The sequence below is a fragment of the Poromitra crassiceps genome, assembly GCF_964638095.1.
Source record: "Poromitra crassiceps genome assembly, chromosome: 7".
Classification (NCBI taxonomy): domain Eukaryota; kingdom Metazoa; phylum Chordata; class Actinopteri; order Beryciformes; family Melamphaidae; genus Poromitra; species Poromitra crassiceps.
Genome location: NC_139628.1, coordinates 33,537,844 through 33,555,972, shown reverse-complemented (window position 1 = coordinate 33,555,972; position 18,129 = coordinate 33,537,844). Strand labels below are relative to the sequence as shown.

The window sequence follows — 18,129 nt, the reverse complement described above, 5'->3', positions numbered from 1 at the left end:
GAGGGTTCATGGTGCACTGGAGGTTTGTAGCGGATCAACACCATATGACAGGGGTCTTAATACATAAATTATATTATCATCCCACAACAATTATCCAGTTGTAGTACTTATCAGGTTATAACTCTCTAGTTTACAGTGAGCTCTCCAGTTAGGAGGAGTCTGTAAACTGCACAACAACACATGGTGGCCTACTTATGGTTTCAAAACTGGGTTGACTCTCAGTACAAGAGGAAGCTATTGTCCTAACGCACCTGTAAAATAAGTGTCAGAAATGCATTTTCCATTTGGAGCTATTTTAATCACCGATTTCTCCTTTAATGTTTTAGCATGAAGTGCTTAATGGGTGTTGGGGTAGGGGTTAGCAAAAAAAATAAAAAATTTTTTTTTTTCCTTATGCTGCAGATAATTGCTATTCTATGCAGCACATTAAGAATGAAAGATTTTTGGGTCAGAATAAATCTGAACCACTAACTTGCTGAAATGATCTTTGACCCATCACTTTAATTGCACTTGGCAATAATATTGGCAACAATATTTCTGAAACAGAAATTGTTCTGGCTGCTGTCAGTTTTCATGTGTCACATCATCTGCAGGGTAATGTGCACGCACGCTGGGCAGGTGGAAGGAAAAGGATGTGATGCAGTAACAAGTGTATAGCTGGAGGTGAAAGGAGCTCGAATGTCAAGTCAAGTCAATTTGATTTGTATAGCACTTTTCATACACATGTCAGTTCAATGTGCTTCACATAAAAAGGCAAATTAGTAACAATGAACAGATAAGGAGATAAAATACATACTCAAACCACAAGGCCACTGAGCTGGCACGCACGCATGGGTGTAGCAGATCAGGAGAGGCATAGCCTACAGCAGACCACTTTTTCCATCGTGTTTTCTCTTTAGACTACCTCACATTTATTTGGGGAACGAGATTAATTACCTCGTTTTAGGGTTTGACTGGTGTCTCGCAATGTTTTAATCACATCAATCAATGCGCCTCCTCTTCAACCAACTCTGGCATTACGTGCATAACGTAATGGCTGGAAACTCGCATAATTCAGCATTTTCTTTTGCCGAATTTCTGAATACCATGATGATTTCATGATACCTTTGGATCACAGAAGGCAAATGAGGGAGAAGACTCATCTCGCTGTCACCACAATTGCAGATTAAACGTCCAAACAGCAGCATCATTGTGGATGTGAGTGGATCTACGTTTACTAGTTTCTTATTATTCATTGCCTGGCCTCCCAGGATACCTTGTAATGTTGCATTTACACCCATGCACATCGTTTGACCATGTTTTCTACTTATAACTGTATGAAACACCATAAAACCAGAGGAGAATCCCGATTTCTTCTGCTTCTCTATGCTTCTCTATGGAGCTCTCGGCTCCGGTTGTCCGAGTGTATTGCGGAGCTACACGCGCTGTGATTGGTTCGTCTGCGTTCGGGGCGTGGCTTAGCGATAGGTCAATTACAACATTGCAAGTGCAGTCCAATATATACATGAGTAGGAGTGTTCAGTAGGCATTACAATTTGAATTTACAGTCCAAGTTAAATACTGTAGGCATTCAATTAAATAGGAATTACAGTCTAAGCGGTGCTTGATGTAGTTAACAAGAGTAATCTAATGGAGTAGAAGTTCTGGTAGGAGAAGCAGCTATAATGTAAAGTAACGAGTGAAGTCCAGCTGCTGTAGCTGTAAAGTGACTTGGGGGGGGAGTTCAGATGAGTTCAGGAGGGGGTAGTGGGGTTTGTTGGGGGTTGGTAGGGTCCTTGGTAGAGGGGGCTTTTGGGCCTTGTTGATGAGGCCGATGGCAGTTGGGAAGAAGCCATTCTTGTGGCGAGAGGTTCTGGTTCTGGTCCAGACAGACATCAGAGTTTGTGGCCGGGGGGGAAGGGGTCAGCCATGATCTTACGAGTGCACACAGCCAGTGTCCTGGCTGTGTGCAGGCCCTGAAGCGATGGCAGGTTGCATCCGATCACCTTCTCACCACAGCGGATGATGCGCTGCAGTCTGGTAATGTCCTTGAGAGTGGCAGCAGTGTACCAGACGGTGATGTAAGGATGGACTCCACGATGGATGTGTCGACGTGCACCATTTGAATAGAGGGTATGCATGTGATGTCACAGAGGCAGAAGTCACTGTGGGGTCACGCCCACTGAGTCACAGCAAGACTGAGCTTGAATGCAGTAATCAGCCTAGATAAGTGACACCTGCTGCTCAGGGAGGAACTTGACACTCATTTTGACACTCATTCCCGATTGAGGGGGCGTGTTCCAGTGGGTGTGCATACCCTCTATTATTTCAGCAGTCGCACAAAGTACGTCCTCTGCTGTGGCTTCTTGGTGACGGTGTTGACTGGGGAGTCACCCAGGGTGATGGGGGAAGGTGGGGCTGTGTTCCTCCTGTAATCCACAATCCTAGTCCCAGTTAGCACTCTGGCTGCAGTATTGTGGAAGAGCTTGAGCCTACTTTTGGGAAGTCCTGCAAAAAGGGCATTACAGTAGGGCTGCTCGATTATGGCAGAAATCGTAATCCTGATTTTTTTAAACTGATATTGAGATCATAATTATTTAACGCAATTACTCATTGACTTTGGCAACACCATGCTTTTATTGAACTTGTAAAAACTGGCCTTTTGCACGCTTCGCACGCTCATTTCTAGGGTGGCGATTCAGGAAACGTTTTGGGGGGTGTGCCAAACTCATGCCAACTCATGCGCTTAACGCGTTGGGGCTTTGCACGCCTTTGTCCTGTCTGCAGTCTTCCGCACGTGCAGCAGGAAATAACTGTGCCCTGGTCCAGGGGCTGGTTTCACAAAGATATTTTAGACTGGTCTGTGTTAGGCCAGTCTTAATTTTGCTCCATAGATTAGTCTAATGCAAGTTAGACCCTTTCACAAAAATAAAGAGTGACACATTTTAAGCCCAATATCATTTATCATTTTAGAGATGTAATACTGCCTTGCAATTAAGATTTGTTTGTTATAGCAGTTAAGTATCGTTTTATAGATTTCATACAACTTGTTCTTTCATGCTTTACGTTCTGCCCTTCGGGAGGATCTTTTTAGCATCCTCACTCTTTCCCCATTTCTCCAAGGAGCTGTATGGTTTTCCAGTGTTAGCTCTAATTGGAGCAATGCTGGCGATGATCTGACTTACAACAGAGAGTTGAAGTTGTCTATCATGTCATGATGACATGGTGGGTCATGTATACTTTGTGTGTTCACAAATAGACATATCAGGTGTATCTGAGTTAGTGGGATTGTCAATAATGAATCTTTACCAATTTTTTTAATGGGGTATCTTTCTGTTCAGGTACACCCTCTTTCAAAAATGATCGAATTCATCTTCTTCAGCGTTCTCTTTAACTTTCTTAATATGTTTTGCATCATTTAAATGGAAGACCTGCTACTAGTTTAGTCTCCAACTTTTACCGTACCCTCTTCTCTTTAGCTGAATTTAGTCTATAAACTTAGAAATTTAGTCATGGAATGAAATATGATATTATCTAATTATGTTATCTCAATTCAGTGGCATTAAGGTGAAGCTGAAAACAAATATTTTTAATGCTTTTTATCATTGACAGGTTTTATTGCACATATTCCACTATTAGCTAATCACACTGCCAAAGAACAGCAAGTGGCTTACAGGAAGAAAAATACATGTGCGTAAAGTACATCTAAAGAAACAGGTTTATTAAAAAGCAGCTATCTCGATTATTATAGTATTGAACAGCCGAAAAAGTCACATATTTAAATCTGGCACAAACACAAAACAGTGAGGCCATTTACACCTGGCATTAACATGTGTTTTCTGTCATCAGATTGCAATCAGATTGTGCTTGACCACTTGAAAGTACAGGCGTAAACACCCCCAAGACACATTGACGACGCATTGCAATCTGATCGGCCAAACCACCTCCGGAGGTGGTCAGGGATGCATTGTGTACACATTGAACAGAAGTGTAAATGCAATGTGTCCTCTCAATCTGGATACAGCAACTTTATGCAGATTGAGAGGACACCCATTTCTGATGGCAGAAAACGCATGTTAACGCCAGGTGTAAAAGGAATTAGGCTAATGTGGTCAAGCACAGTCAGATTGCAATCTGATGGCAGAAAACGCATGTTAACGCCAGGTGTAAAGGGAATTAGGCTAATGTGGTCAAGCACAGTCTGATTGCAATCTGATGGCAGAAAACGCATGTTAATGCCAGGTGTAAATGGCCTCAGTGTGTTTAAAGCACTTTGAAAACATTCGTATGCTACATCACATTGCTCCCATTTGAGGAAAAGTATCTAAATCAACAAATCAGTTGTTCCTGTACAGTGCAAAATATAGGACATCATGTCAATATCCATACAAACGTTTTCTTCAGTCAACTGGCAAAATAAAGTACAGTTGTACAAATGCGTTTCGGGGTCAAAAGTGGGCTATCTCTAGCACATTCAGTAACAACTCGTGCTTTAATAACATAAATGTTATTAGCCTTTGGCTCCTGTAACTAAAGTAGCTCTGAGAGAATTAGCCTATACAAAGTGCATCAATATTCAGTGATTGACATGACATTGTGAGCTGCAAATTACTGTAGTCTAACACAATGATTCTCAACCTTTTTCATATCGAGGAGGACCCCTAATCTAGTCCACATTAGAGCCATGGACCCCCATTCGACGAGATTGTCTCTCTCAGACCCAAATGTGAGAATATTATTTTTTGGCAGTCTATGGCAGATATGATTTTTTTGTCCAGAATTCCAGAAGGCAGACAGATAACAGAGAAACTAGGACCAAAGCAGTCATTCTGCTACATGTTGTAATTGTGTTACCTCCAATTCTCTGGGGACCACCAAGAACCCCCTCAGGAACGTCTGGTGTGGTGGTCCACCAAGAACCCCCTCAGGAACGTCTGGTGTGGCGGTCCCCGGACCCCACGTTGAGAACCACCCGTCTAACCCGGTCAATACAGGAGCATGGTGGTCATTCCACACCCCCATTCACTGTAAGTACGTTATCCGGATGTGACCCGAAGTGCGGCGGCATCATCCGATGACTGACAGCCGGCTCGACCAATACATTTTCACATCGTCGCCTCTCCGCCTAATCCTCCCGCTCTGCCCTCGAAAGGTCACTACATGTGGATTTGTCGATATCGTTATAAAGTGGTTGGTACAGTACAAAAGACTAGTATACATGGATGGGGCGGGGGGGGGGGGGGGTACAGTACGGTCTCCAGCGGTGGTGTGTGGTCCTCCGATTCATCTGAGCCATAACTCATTCGATGACATTAGATTCATTTGATCTAGGCTGTGTATGGGTGTGTACCATCACCAATAAATCATGGATCTCTTGTTTACCAATACTGTCTTGAGGCCAGCGTCTCAGCATTGTCCCCGTCACTCCCCATCTGTCTCGCCCAGCGTCTCAGCATTGTCCCCGTCACTCCCCATCTGTCTCGCCCTCCCTCTCCTCATTCACTCTCTCCCTTATTACCGTCTTCTCATTCGTCTCCACTCCACCCACCATCTTTCCTGCTCTCGCTTCCACTCCCTCCGCCCCCACAATCTGTCCCCCTATCTACTCTTTTTTCCTCCTAACAACATCCTGTCCTCACCGTCTCTTTCTCTCTCTCTCTTCTTTCTACCCATCTCATTCTGTTTCTCCTTCCTTCCCTCCTCCCACCCTCTTCCAGAGAGAGAGAGAGAGGCAACCTTTATTTTTGGCCCGTAGTAATGTATCTGTCATGTCCGTGCGCACTCGCCATTACTAACTGATCCTCTGGAGGCAGTAGTCGTTCTCGGTGTCTAAGGAGCTGTTGTGGCCGGACGAGGGGTAGAGGTCGCGGCGGAGCAGCCGGTTGACGACGGCGACCAGGACCTTCTTGTACTGCTGCCGTAGGAGGGAGTAGGCGAAGGGGTCCGACGCCGCCTTGCTGTAGGTCAGGCACTTACTGATGATTCCCCAGTGGCGCTTGATGCCCACGGAGGGGAGGAGCTCGGCCAACCTGGAGGGGGCGGGAGAGAGGCGGCAGGGTGCTTTACATAATATACACACAGCTCATTGGCTGTGGCTGTCATGTGATTCTAATCACCCGTGAATTGATTGCAATCACCGACCAAGATGGCTATATGGTGATGTAACAGAATAGGTTACGATGAATATAATATGCAATGCAAGCAAAATGCACACAAAGTTGACCACAGGGATTTCTATAAGAGTAATGGGAAGACTGTTAGAGTTTCACCATAAGTAAATGCTAATTAAAACTAGAACAGAGAGCATATGAGCAGAAATCCTCATAATTAGATGTTTTGGGATTTCGTCACTTGGGTTGCTTGCAGTGGGCAGGCTGGTCAGGAGGTTATTCCAATTACAGAGACACTTTTCCTTGTTAATGTGTTTCCTCTCCTGTCCATACATATACATACATACATACATACATACATACATACATACATACATACATACATATACAGTACATGCACCACATGTCAAGATGATGGATGATCACCGCCGCAGTGCTGAAACACCTGGCTGACAACAGTTTTGCAGGCCCTAAAGCATCCCTCTTTACTCTGGAAGCAAGCCTTTGTTGTCTGTAGTATTGCCCCTATCATGTTTGTGTGCCAGCCACCTGTTCACTGTGATGCTGGTGTGTGTGTGTGTGTGTGTGTGTGTGTGTGTGTGTGTGTGTGTGTGTGTGTGTGTGTGTGTGTGTGGGTGCGTGTGCGTGTGCGTGTGCGTGTGCGTGGGTGTGTGTGCGTGTGCGTATGCGTGTGCGTGTGTGTGTGCGTGCGTGCGTTCGTGTGCGCGCGTGATTAGAGTCATCTCACAGTTCACCAAAAAGATGAGAAACATAAGTTTGTTTGGTGAAGGCTGTTTAAAATGAAGATCAGAATAAGGACATACTGTAATGTGATTAATGCACTTCACTAGGCTTGCATTTCCCCTTATTCCCTTGACCTATTTCTTTTGGTTCTTTACAACACTATAGGCTATAGGGCAGGCTATATATGGCTACGAGTCTGGATCCTAAGATTAATAAGAGTTTGCTTCCCAGACTGAAAAGGTTGGAAAAACATCAGCATTTTTATATATAGTCTATTTTAACCTATTTCACAAGGCATGTGGTTGCAGTAAATAAAGTCCTTATTTGCTGAGTAGCCTATCACTTTGACTTACCTTGTGATAACATAAGGAGCAAAGCAGATGATGAATGAGCCGATGAAGATGCTGATCTTTTTTGTGGCTCTCTGCTTTCTCCTCTTTTGCTCAGCCAAACATCTTTGTTTCACGCTGAAAACAGCAAAGGATCTTTTAGTGTTTTGCACAACACTGGCAATACCACAAATTATTTTTGTTATTTTTGTTTAAGTGGATATAAATTGCAATATGGCAAAAGGTGAGGAATTAATGAATTAACTGTAAAGTGCGCTATACCTTGGGTGAATATCGACCAGCAGGAAAATAGTCTGCATTGTGATAATGTCAATCCTCTTGCAGTGAAACCTTGCCACTTTTAACACCTTCAAATAAGTGAAACACAAGATGAGCAGGGAGAGCATGAAACTGGAGGCATGGAAAACAACGGTGAAGACTGTAAACTTGAGCCGGTCGCCCTCCCCGCTCAGCTGCAGGGTGCAGGACGCGTAAACGTGGCTGTAGCCGACCCAGGAGAAGAGCAGCGCCGTGAGGGAGAAGGTGAGCGAGTGGAGCCAGGAGTAGCACACCATGATCACCGCGTCCTTATAGCGCATCTTAGTGGAGTAGCTGAGCGGGAACACCACCGCTATCCACCGGTCTATGCTGAGCGCGGCCATGCTCAGCATGGTGTTGGCGGTCAGAAAGGTCTCCAGAAAGCCCACCGTGTGGCAAAAGCAATCCCCGAAGGGCTGCTGCTTTCTGAGAATCCCCACCAAGGTGGTCGGCATGTTCAGAACCGTGATGAGTATGTTGCAGAAAGACAAGTTCATGGTGAAGACACCCGGCACCTGCCGGCGTATCTCGGCGCTGTGGACGAAACATATCAGCACCAACAAGTTTGACAACAGCGAGACGACCGCGACCACGACGATGAACAACACGCAAATAATTTCAGCAAAGTCCATGTCTCAGTTGAGAAAGTCCGCTCTCGGGTTACCTGCGCCTGCTGTTGATAATAAGCACTTAAAATCCACCATGGTTGGTTACATGTCGCTCATTTCCTCCCCAAGCTCCCAAATTCAATTACATCCTGGCTGTGCGCGTCCCGCCGTCCTCTCCAACTTCCCGGAGTGAGCGCTGTCCAGCGTGCTGAAGTGAACCATCTCTCTCTCTCCCCTCAAACTCGCGGATTTAATTATCCCATCAGCATCCGACAAGTGCAGCAGCTTGCTCGCAAAGTGAAATTTGGCGAGTGTGGCATCTCTTTCCGTGGCTACGACCATACAGCGTGCAGGTGGCCCACTCGCGTAGCAAACACAGACAGGGCAGCAGGGGAATGGAGAGGACCTGGGTGCCGCATGCCTTAAAATGAATGCGCGCTTTTACATAGCACAATAAGTCACTGTCAGTGTGGCATGGACACAACTTAATATATTCACAAAAATACCTATTTTTGTTGCTTCTATTTTGCGGCAGCCGTATAGGGCCTACACCTTTCTCTATTTTTGATTTGCCGCGCCTCTGTCTGATCGTTTAATTCAATTGCGCAAACTTACGGAAAAATACAATAGCCTACAAATCAATCACCCCATAAGTTATTCACACGCGAGTTTCACGCGTCGTCTGCATTGATTCACGCCTCGCTCAAATCAATGTGGTCCGGAGGCAAAGGGCGCAGGGAAATGCGTGGGGATGTGCGTGACGTGGCCAAACGGCACCATGGGTGCACACAGACAGACAGGGAGCATGAGCAAATAGATACTAGACCCTTTCCCCCAAATTAATTGTAGCCCCGCGGCTAGATAAGCGTGTCTGCTAATTTGTGTCTGCAAGAAATATACAGGCCTACTATGTGTTGAGGTGGAGCTGCAGGTAGAGGCAGACAAGATTAACTAAAATCATTGTTAGATCTCCAGTGAGAAGCAGACGAGTCTATATCAAAGATTATCTGTCAGGTGGAGTTTACCAAGACCAATTAAATTCTTAAATCCTTGGTAAACATGCTTAAGAAGACTTGATGTTAAATCTATCTGAATTAGAGAAAACAGGGATGAAGAAAGGAATCTGTGTCTATATGTGAATGGTTACCGCAGTGTGCAGTTTGCATGAAATTACAGCCACTAAAAACAAGGTAGCCTATAGGAATTTAACCTGCACTATCACACGTTTGATATGAAACAGGCTACTAAGCAATACAATGGTGTCTATTCCAAATTAGACATAGCCTAATGAAATGTTAGTGCTTGATATTTTTGAGTCATGCTCAGGATAAGCTTGTGTAGACAGTGACTCACATGGGGGTCAGACGCAGCCTCCAGTGGTTTTGTATAATTTTCTGCACTCACTTCTACTCCCACTGTTATGAGCCTTGTTTTGGGCTGGTTAGCCTGAATTCACTTCAATTCAAACCATTGATTTATAGCCATATCAAGAGGATTCAGGGCACGCAGGACCTCGCCTTCCGAGCTCATAGCCGGCCTCACGTTGAATATTCAGCATGATTGCGTGAGTCAGTGTAGTTTAGGGTAACCCCGAGGCTATATTACTATGAAGTGATTCATCTTATAAGGAATAAATTAACGCTCATGAAAAACGCATTCTCACATATTCCAGCACTAATGAACAGTGTTGGGAGTAACTCATTACAAAAGTATAACATATTACATGTAGTATATTACTTTTAGCAGTAACTCAGTAATATAACTCATTACAATAGGATTTCTGTAATATTATACCAGTTACTCTGTCAAGTAACACAAGTTACAAATTGAGTTACTTTTTTTTTTAATTCAAAGCACATATTTAAACGATACAATCATTTCCTAATCAAATTGTGTGTCTTTATGCAAATAACCACTATAGATGACAATAACAAACGAAAAGGGTAACATTTGAATTTCAGATGGTTTACACTTAGCCTGGGTAAACCCAGCCTGGGTAAACCCAACCTCTATAGGCCTATGTGCTATCAGTCACGAAGTCTTTGTGACTGATAGCACATAGAGGTCACGTGGAGGCTGGGTTTCCCCAGGCTAGTTTACACTGACTTGAAGACGGTATAAATTATTTTTCGGGGAGGTTCTGGAGCGACGATGTCATTCTGCTACTGCAGTTATTTTGGTGAAAGTAATGCAAAAGTAGTGTAATATGTAATGAGTTACTCTACACATACAGTAATATTGTAAAGTACCGGTAACTTATTACTTTCAAATGAAAGTAACTAGTAATATGTAGTAAATTACATTTTTAAAGTAACTTGCCCAACACTGCTAATGAAACAGTACTATAGTGCAGTCAGTGTGTGTGTGTGTGTGTGTGTGTGTGTGTGTGTGTGTGTTTTTGTGTGTGCGTGCGTGTGTGTGTGTGTTGTGCATGTGTGTGTGTGCGTGCATGCGTGTGCGTGTGTGTGTGTGTGTGTGTGTTGTGGATGTGTGTGTGTGTGTGTGCGTGCATGCGTGTGTGTGTGTGTGTGTGTGTGTGTGTGTGTGTGTGTGTGCGTGCATGCGTGTGTGTGTGTGTGTGTGTGTGTGTGTGTGTGTTGTGTCTGTGTGTGTGTGTCTGTGTGTGTATCGTGCATGTGTGCGTGTGCGTGCGTGTGTGTGTGTGTGTGTGTGTGGCAGTCAGAAAGTCAGGAAGACAAAGCAGCAGTGGGTGATGTCAGCCCCCCACAAACAACTGATCAAATGCCTGGGAGAAAGCTACAGCTGGGCTCCTTCCTGGGGGAGAAGTGCGCCGCTATTTATAGGCCTGATGGGGTGTCACCTCCAATATCACTCTCAGTGCCGGTGGATTACCTAACCGAGGTACAGAGCAAAGCACAGAACACGGCATTAGGACCACAAATGAGATTGCTTTTAGACAATTCTTTTACCCGGCTTGAATAATCAGCCATTAGGCTTTCAGGTATACTCTCAAATGCCTGAAGGACCTGGAGCAGAGGTAACCGAATTCATTCAAAACACTGCAAGAGCGCCGCTGTTTGAGTCTGAGGGACTGGAAAACGGTTGTCTCTTTGTTTCAACTGCCCGCCATCATTGTAATGGTCAGGGGCCGCAAGACAATTAATGTCAGTTTTACATAATAAGCAAAGGAGCAGGAGCATTACGCTGATCTCCAGCTCTGAGTTTGGGGGAAATAGTGTTATTGGCAAATTGATTGTGAGGGAAGCTGAGGGGAAGATTTGATTTGATTTATTTATTTGGATCCCCATTAGCTTATGCAAGCACAAGCTACTCTTCCTGGGGTCCACATAGAACATGAAACATTATACATTTACAAACAAGACAATCAAATAGGCAAAAATAATACAACACAAAAAAAAAAATAGAGAGTTCCGCTCTATCTCTAAGAGAGTTGGGCTCTATACATGCGACAGTACAACAGTAATCACCTGTGTTCAAAACAGTCTCATAACATAATTTCCCATTCTCAAATACACTGCTACCGCATGCGCTAGGACGTGTCATCAGTGATGTTATCTGGGGTCGTTAGGTGTTTCGGGTCTGTCAACATCATACACCCTCGCCCAGTAGACCCAGCCGAGGCCAATTAAGACCCCGACTCACGTCCCAGAAGCCGCTACGGATCAGCCTTACTACTCTATCTGCAACGTTGCCCGCGGGAGGGGTAAAAAGAACCCAATCCGCTGCAATAGAGCTAGTGCTACGCCGCAGTATTGGGCCTTCGGTGCATGGAGGATCTAGGCTCTGTGGGTTTCTCCCGGCCGTGCTCCTCCTTCGTCTCACCAGACCCCCCTTATGTCAAAGGCAATCCAGAGGCTGAAGGGATGCCTCAAGGACGCCCCAAGAGGGCCTGTGCGCTGCACGTCATTTACCTGCGCCGAGCACCTTGCTCTAGCCTGGAGGACCCCAGGCCGCGCCGATCTTGCGCAGATTTTCAGGAGGCTAATCCGTAGCGTTTGTGGATTTCTCCCTCACGAGAGAGCCAAGATGGGGTGCTAATCCCATCCCGTACCGGGTTGCCGTCTCTCCGGCCGTCAACTGTCTCTCCAGCTCGTCACCAAACTATACTTGGTTGTCACCTAGTCTTTCCTAAGTGTCACCGGCCAGAGGCAAGCCAGGATTCTACATTCTCAAATACACTGCTACCGCATGCGCTAGGACGTGTCATCAGTGATGTTATCTGGGGTCGTTAGGTGTTTCGGGTCTGTCAACATCATACACCCTCGCCCAGTAGACCCAGCCGAGGCCAATTAAGACCCCGACTCACGTCCCAGAAGCCGCTACGGATCAGCCTTACTACTCTATCTGCAACGTTGCCCGCGGGAGGGGTAAAAAGAACCCAATCCGCTGCAATAGAGCTAGTGCTACGCCGCAGTATTGGGCCTTCGGTGCATGGAGGATCTAGGCTCTGTGGGTTTCTCCCGGCCGTGCTCCTCCTTCGTCTCACCAGACCCCCCTTATGTCAAAGGCAATCCAGAGGCTGAAGGGATGCCTCAAGGACGCCCCAAGAGGGCCTGTGCGCTGCACGTCATTTACCTGCGCCGAGCACCTTGCTCTAGCCTGGAGGACCCCAGGCCGCGCCGATCTTGCGCAGATTTTCAGGAGGCTAATCCGTAGCGTTTGTGGATTTCTCCCTCACGAGAGAGCCAAGATGGGGTGCTAATCCCATCCCGTACCGGGTTGCCGTCTCTCCGGCCGTCAACTGTCTCTCCAGCTCGTCACCAAACTATACTTGGTTGTCACCTAGTCTTTCCTAAGTGTCACCGGCCAGAGGCAAGCCAGGATTCTACATTCTCAAATACACTGCTACCGCATGCGCTAGGACGTGTCATCAGTGATGTTATCTGGGGTCGTTAGGTGTTTCGGGTCTGTCAACATCATACACCCTCGCCCAGTAGACCCAGCCGAGGCCAATTAAGACCCCGACTCACGTCCCAGAAGCCGCTACGGATCAGCCTTACTACTCTATCTGCAACGTTGCCCGCGGGAGGGGTAAAAAGAACCCAATCCGCTGCAATAGAGCTAGTGCTACGCCGCAGTATTGGGCCTTCGGTGCATGGAGGATCTAGGCTCTGTGGGTTTCTCCCGGCCGTGCTCCTCCTTCGTCTCACCAGACCCCCCTTATGTCAAAGGCAATCCAGAGGCTGAAGGGATGCCTCAAGGACGCCCCAAGAGGGCCTGTGCGCTGCACGTCATTTACCTGCGCCGAGCACCTTGCTCTAGCCTGGAGGACCCCAGGCCGCGCCGATCTTGCGCAGATTTTCAGGAGGCTAATCCGTAGCGTTTGTGGATTTCTCCCTCACGAGAGAGCCAAGATGGGGTGCTAATCCCATCCCGTACCGGGTTGCCGTCTCTCCGGCCGTCAACTGTCTCTCCAGCTCGTCACCAAACTATACTTGGTTGTCACCTAGTCTTTCCTAAGTGTCACCGGCCAGAGGCAAGCCAGGATTCTACATTCTCAAATACACTGCTACCGCATGCGCTAGGACGTGTCATCAGTGATGTTATCTGGGGTCGTTAGGTGTTTCGGGTCTGTCAACATCATACACCCTCGCCCAGTAGACCCAGCCGAGGCCAATTAAGACCCCGACTCACGTCCCAGAAGCCGCTACGGATCAGCCTTACTACTCTATCTGCAACGTTGCCCGCGGGAGGGGTAAAAAGAACCCAATCCGCTGCAATAGAGCTAGTGCTACGCCGCAGTATTGGGCCTTCGGTGCATGGAGGATCTAGGCTCTGTGGGTTTCTCCCGGCCGTGCTCCTCCTTCGTCTCACCAGACCCCCCTTATGTCAAAGGCAATCCAGAGGCTGAAGGGATGCCTCAAGGACGCCCCAAGAGGGCCTGTGCGCTGCACGTCATTTACCTGCGCCGAGCACCTTGCTCTAGCCTGGAGGACCCCAGGCCGCGCCGATCTTGCGCAGATTTTCAGGAGGCTAATCCGTAGCGTTTGTGGATTTCTCCCTCACGAGAGAGCCAAGATGGGGTGCTAATCCCATCCCGTACCGGGTTGCCGTCTCTCCGGCCGTCAACTGTCTCTCCAGCTCGTCACCAAACTATACTTGGTTGTCACCTAGTCTTTCCTAAGTGTCACCGGCCAGAGGCAAGCCAGGATTCTACATTCTCAAATACACTGCTACCGCATGCGCTAGGACGTGTCATCAGTGATGTTATCTGGGGTCGTTAGGTGTTTCGGGTCTGTCAACATCATACACCCTCGCCCAGTAGACCCAGCCGAGGCCAATTAAGACCCCGACTCACGTCCCAGAAGCCGCTACGGATCAGCCTTACTACTCTATCTGCAACGTTGCCCGCGGGAGGGGTAAAAAGAACCCAATCCGCTGCAATAGAGCTAGTGCTACGCCGCAGTATTGGGCCTTCGGTGCATGGAGGATCTAGGCTCTGTGGGTTTCTCCCGGCCGTGCTCCTCCTTCGTCTCACCAGACCCCCCTTATGTCAAAGGCAATCCAGAGGCTGAAGGGATGCCTCAAGGACGCCCCAAGAGGGCCTGTGCGCTGCACGTCATTTACCTGCGCCGAGCACCTTGCTCTAGCCTGGAGGACCCCAGGCCGCGCCGATCTTGCGCAGATTTTCAGGAGGCTAATCCGTAGCGTTTGTGGATTTCTCCCTCACGAGAGAGCCAAGATGGGGTGCTAATCCCATCCCGTACCGGGTTGCCGTCTCTCCGGCCGTCAACTGTCTCTCCCAGACATACACTGAATAGATAATAACAAAAAGAAGATCACTATTGGCTGGAATAATCAACAATAATGGTAAATGGATGGTAATGGACTGTATTCATAATGGTTACATACGTACACACATACAAAAGTTAAGGCAGCGGAGATAAAGGAGATGAAATAAATGTGCAGGACTTGTCGGTACTGTGGGAATAGATGCTCTTACTGCAACTCTAAGATGTGCCGTGACCCCTGGTATTCCTACATATTCACATAATTGACAGCAGTCAGTCAATAAACCAGTCACAAGGATGAGGTGTTGGTCAGCTAATCCATTCGATTAACTGGGGCGTCTGGGTAGTGTCGAGGTAAAAGCACTCGCCTACCACCTATCCACTAAGGTACTGGTACTGGAACTACTGGTTCGATAGACCCATTTCATGGGGGCCATTTTGTGCCGAAAAGGCAGGGTAAACACAGGCGGTGCAAGCAACACACTAATGAGGGTTTCCAAATTCCAATCATTGGAAGTTGGAAACCCTCATTAGTGTTTTGCTTGCACCGCCTGTGTTTACCCTGCCTTTTCGGCACAAAATGGCCCCCGTGAAAAGGGTCCATTCCCGGTAGCGGTACTTCCGGCGGGGTCAGACGTTCCTACAGACACAATTGGCCGTGTCTGCGGGTGGGAAGCCGGTGGGGTGTGAGCCCTGGTCGCTGCACTAGTGCCTCCTCTGGTCGGTCAGGGGGCCTGTTCGGGGGGAGGGGAACTGGGGGGGGGGGGGGGGGGGCGTTATCCTACCACATGCTGCATCCTGCCAGTGAACCTTCTTGCTGTCAGATGAAAAGAAGACTGCACATGTATCGGAGGAAGCACGTGCTAGTCTACGACAATTGGGGAGAGAATGGGAGAAAAATCCAACTCAACTCATAGCAGATTGGTATTGTATGAGACAAAAGCACAAGGCGTTTTCAGTGCGGACAAAGAGCTCAGACTGAATCCTATAGTGTGACAGAATGAGACCGGAGCGGAGCACCCGGGGACCTAAATGGGTCTTTGGGGACCCTTCGTGACCTCCATGCCGTAACAAAGCCACACTCATGGATTTCTCTGAAAGCTGTCAACTTTTCAATCTCACCAACCCGGAGCTACTGATGATCTTATGCAACAGCCTTTGACCTTCACACAAACCATCCTCGATCACCTACAGAAACCCCCTCGATCACCTACAGAAACCCCCTCCTGAAAGTGCTTTTAGATGATCAGAGCGAGTGTGATCTCAGCACAGCGGCGCCGTTTCCCCGCAGCCTCCCAGAAACCTGGAATGTCAGTCGGAGTGTGTGCTGTATGTGCAATGGCTTTTATATTTGTGGCTTTTATAGTGGCGCGCAGAGAGAGTATACAGTAGCGCGTTAAAGGGATAGTTCTGTTTGTTTGAAGTTGGGTCCTATGAGGTACTCTCATACAGTCAGTGCACTGGGTAAAGCACTCTGGATGCATCGCGCACCGAGATAGGAGAACTGCACTCCAGCTGCGGCAGGCACAGAGAGCTGTCTGCTGAGTGTGAAGGGGGCCATGAGCAAAAACATAAAAAACAACAGAAAGAATACATAAAGGGCTTCCATACTGCTCACCTGGCATAATGCAAGTCTCCACAAGCCCCGAGATGCTAAGTTGACTTGAAAATATGTAATTTACACCCTGTTTTTAGCTAAAATCGTCAGTATAGCAAGGTTGTACCCTAGTTGTTGTAATTTCAGCTGCTAGCTCCAGTGACGATTTCAGCTAAAAACAGGGTGTACATGACATCTTTTCAAGTCAACTTGGCATCTCAGGGCTTGTGGAGACTTGGATTATGCCAGGTGAGCAGTATGGAAGCATTTAATGTATTTTTTCTGTTGTTTTTTATGTTTTTGCTCATGGCCCCCTTCACACTCAGCAGACAGCTCTCTGTGCCTGCCACAGCTGGAGTGCAGTTCTCCTATCTCGGTGGGCGATGCGTCCAGAGTGCTTTACCCAGTGCACTGACTGTATGAGAGTACCTCATAGGACCCAACTTAAAACAAACAGAACTATCCCTTTAAGGCCAGGAGGGAGCAGGTATCCCAAGTTGGGGCATAGGCTAACTGTCCTGTCTCTAGATACAATATTGTGTAGGCTAACTGTATGATTGTGGAGTGAGGAGTCTCCAGCAGTGCACAGATCCACAGCGCTCTGTATGGTAACGCTGTTCAGCTAGGTTTGCATTAGATTTGTATCACTTAAGTGTTCCCTTATCTAACTTCTTCTTTGTCTATGAGCCTCTCAGATGGCCTCGGCGGTTAGACTAAAAGGCTCTATGGGTCAATTCATTTTGTGCTGTTGTTTGGGTTTGTTTCAGAATTGATTTTATGATTTCACTGATCACATTTAAGGCATCGATAGATCTGGCACCAAGCTATAGGCAGCACATACCTTTTAAACCCCAGATGAACCATTTAGATTATTTTTTAATGATTTTATGACTTTAATGTATGTCTTGTTTCTACTTTTATTTTTTATAGATTTTGCAGTTGATTTTCTGTTATGGCTATATTTTATTAACCTGATGCTGCCAGATGGACGGTTTAGCTTCACATTACGTTTCACTATTACGTCGAGAGAATCTCTTTTGATCTCGCGAGGTTATCCATCTTGCAAGCAAGGTTAATATTTTATGTAACTGTATCGAAAAGTGCTGTATAAATACTACTACTACTACCAACAACAAGAACAAGAATAAGAATAATTAATATAGCTTTGAAATCTCCAATTCGCATTTTTATATGTGCTAACAGTAACAGTAGACACACAGTATATAAAAGCTGTACTTGCTACTCTAGTTTCTCCACACAACCCGCACAAAACGCGTGCGTGCACACGCGCACACGCGCACACACACACACACACACACACACACACACACACACACACACACACACACACACACACACACACACACACACACACAGAGCACTGAAAATAAATAGCCTAGTCTACTCGCAGTTGTCAAAAATACAGTGTGAGATCAGGTTTTATCGATTGCATTTATGGACCCAATTTAACCGCTTATTTGAAAATTGTGCTCATGCTAGCCGCAGGTCAGCTCATATTGAGTCGATATGAGGATGGCGATACAAATAGGGTTAGAGACGAGGTCAGAAGTCATTAACCTTTAAAGGCTCTCCGCACTGAGACTCCGAGTCACACGATCCATCATATACGAATCAATATCTGCTCTTAAGGTTAAGGATACTTTGACAATCAGTCTCCACCACTAACGCATCCATCTTATAAACAAGCCTATTTGCAGCCAAGACTGTCAC

General features: G+C 46.8%; 1 protein-coding gene across 1 annotated transcript; it reads right to left on the bottom strand.

Annotated features, from left to right (window-relative positions):
* Nucleotides 1–5,770: 5,770 nt before the first annotated feature.
* Nucleotides 5,771–8,112, bottom strand: gpr78b (G protein-coupled receptor 78b; the record flags this gene model as incomplete). Its single annotated transcript, XM_083639889.1, has 3 exons — nucleotides 5,771–6,008; nucleotides 7,187–7,300; nucleotides 7,445–8,112. The coding sequence occupies 3 exons, from the start codon at nucleotides 8,110–8,112 to the stop codon at nucleotides 5,771–5,773; spliced, it is 1,020 nt and encodes a 339-aa protein (XP_083496015.1).
* Nucleotides 8,113–18,129: the final 10,017 nt, after the last annotated feature.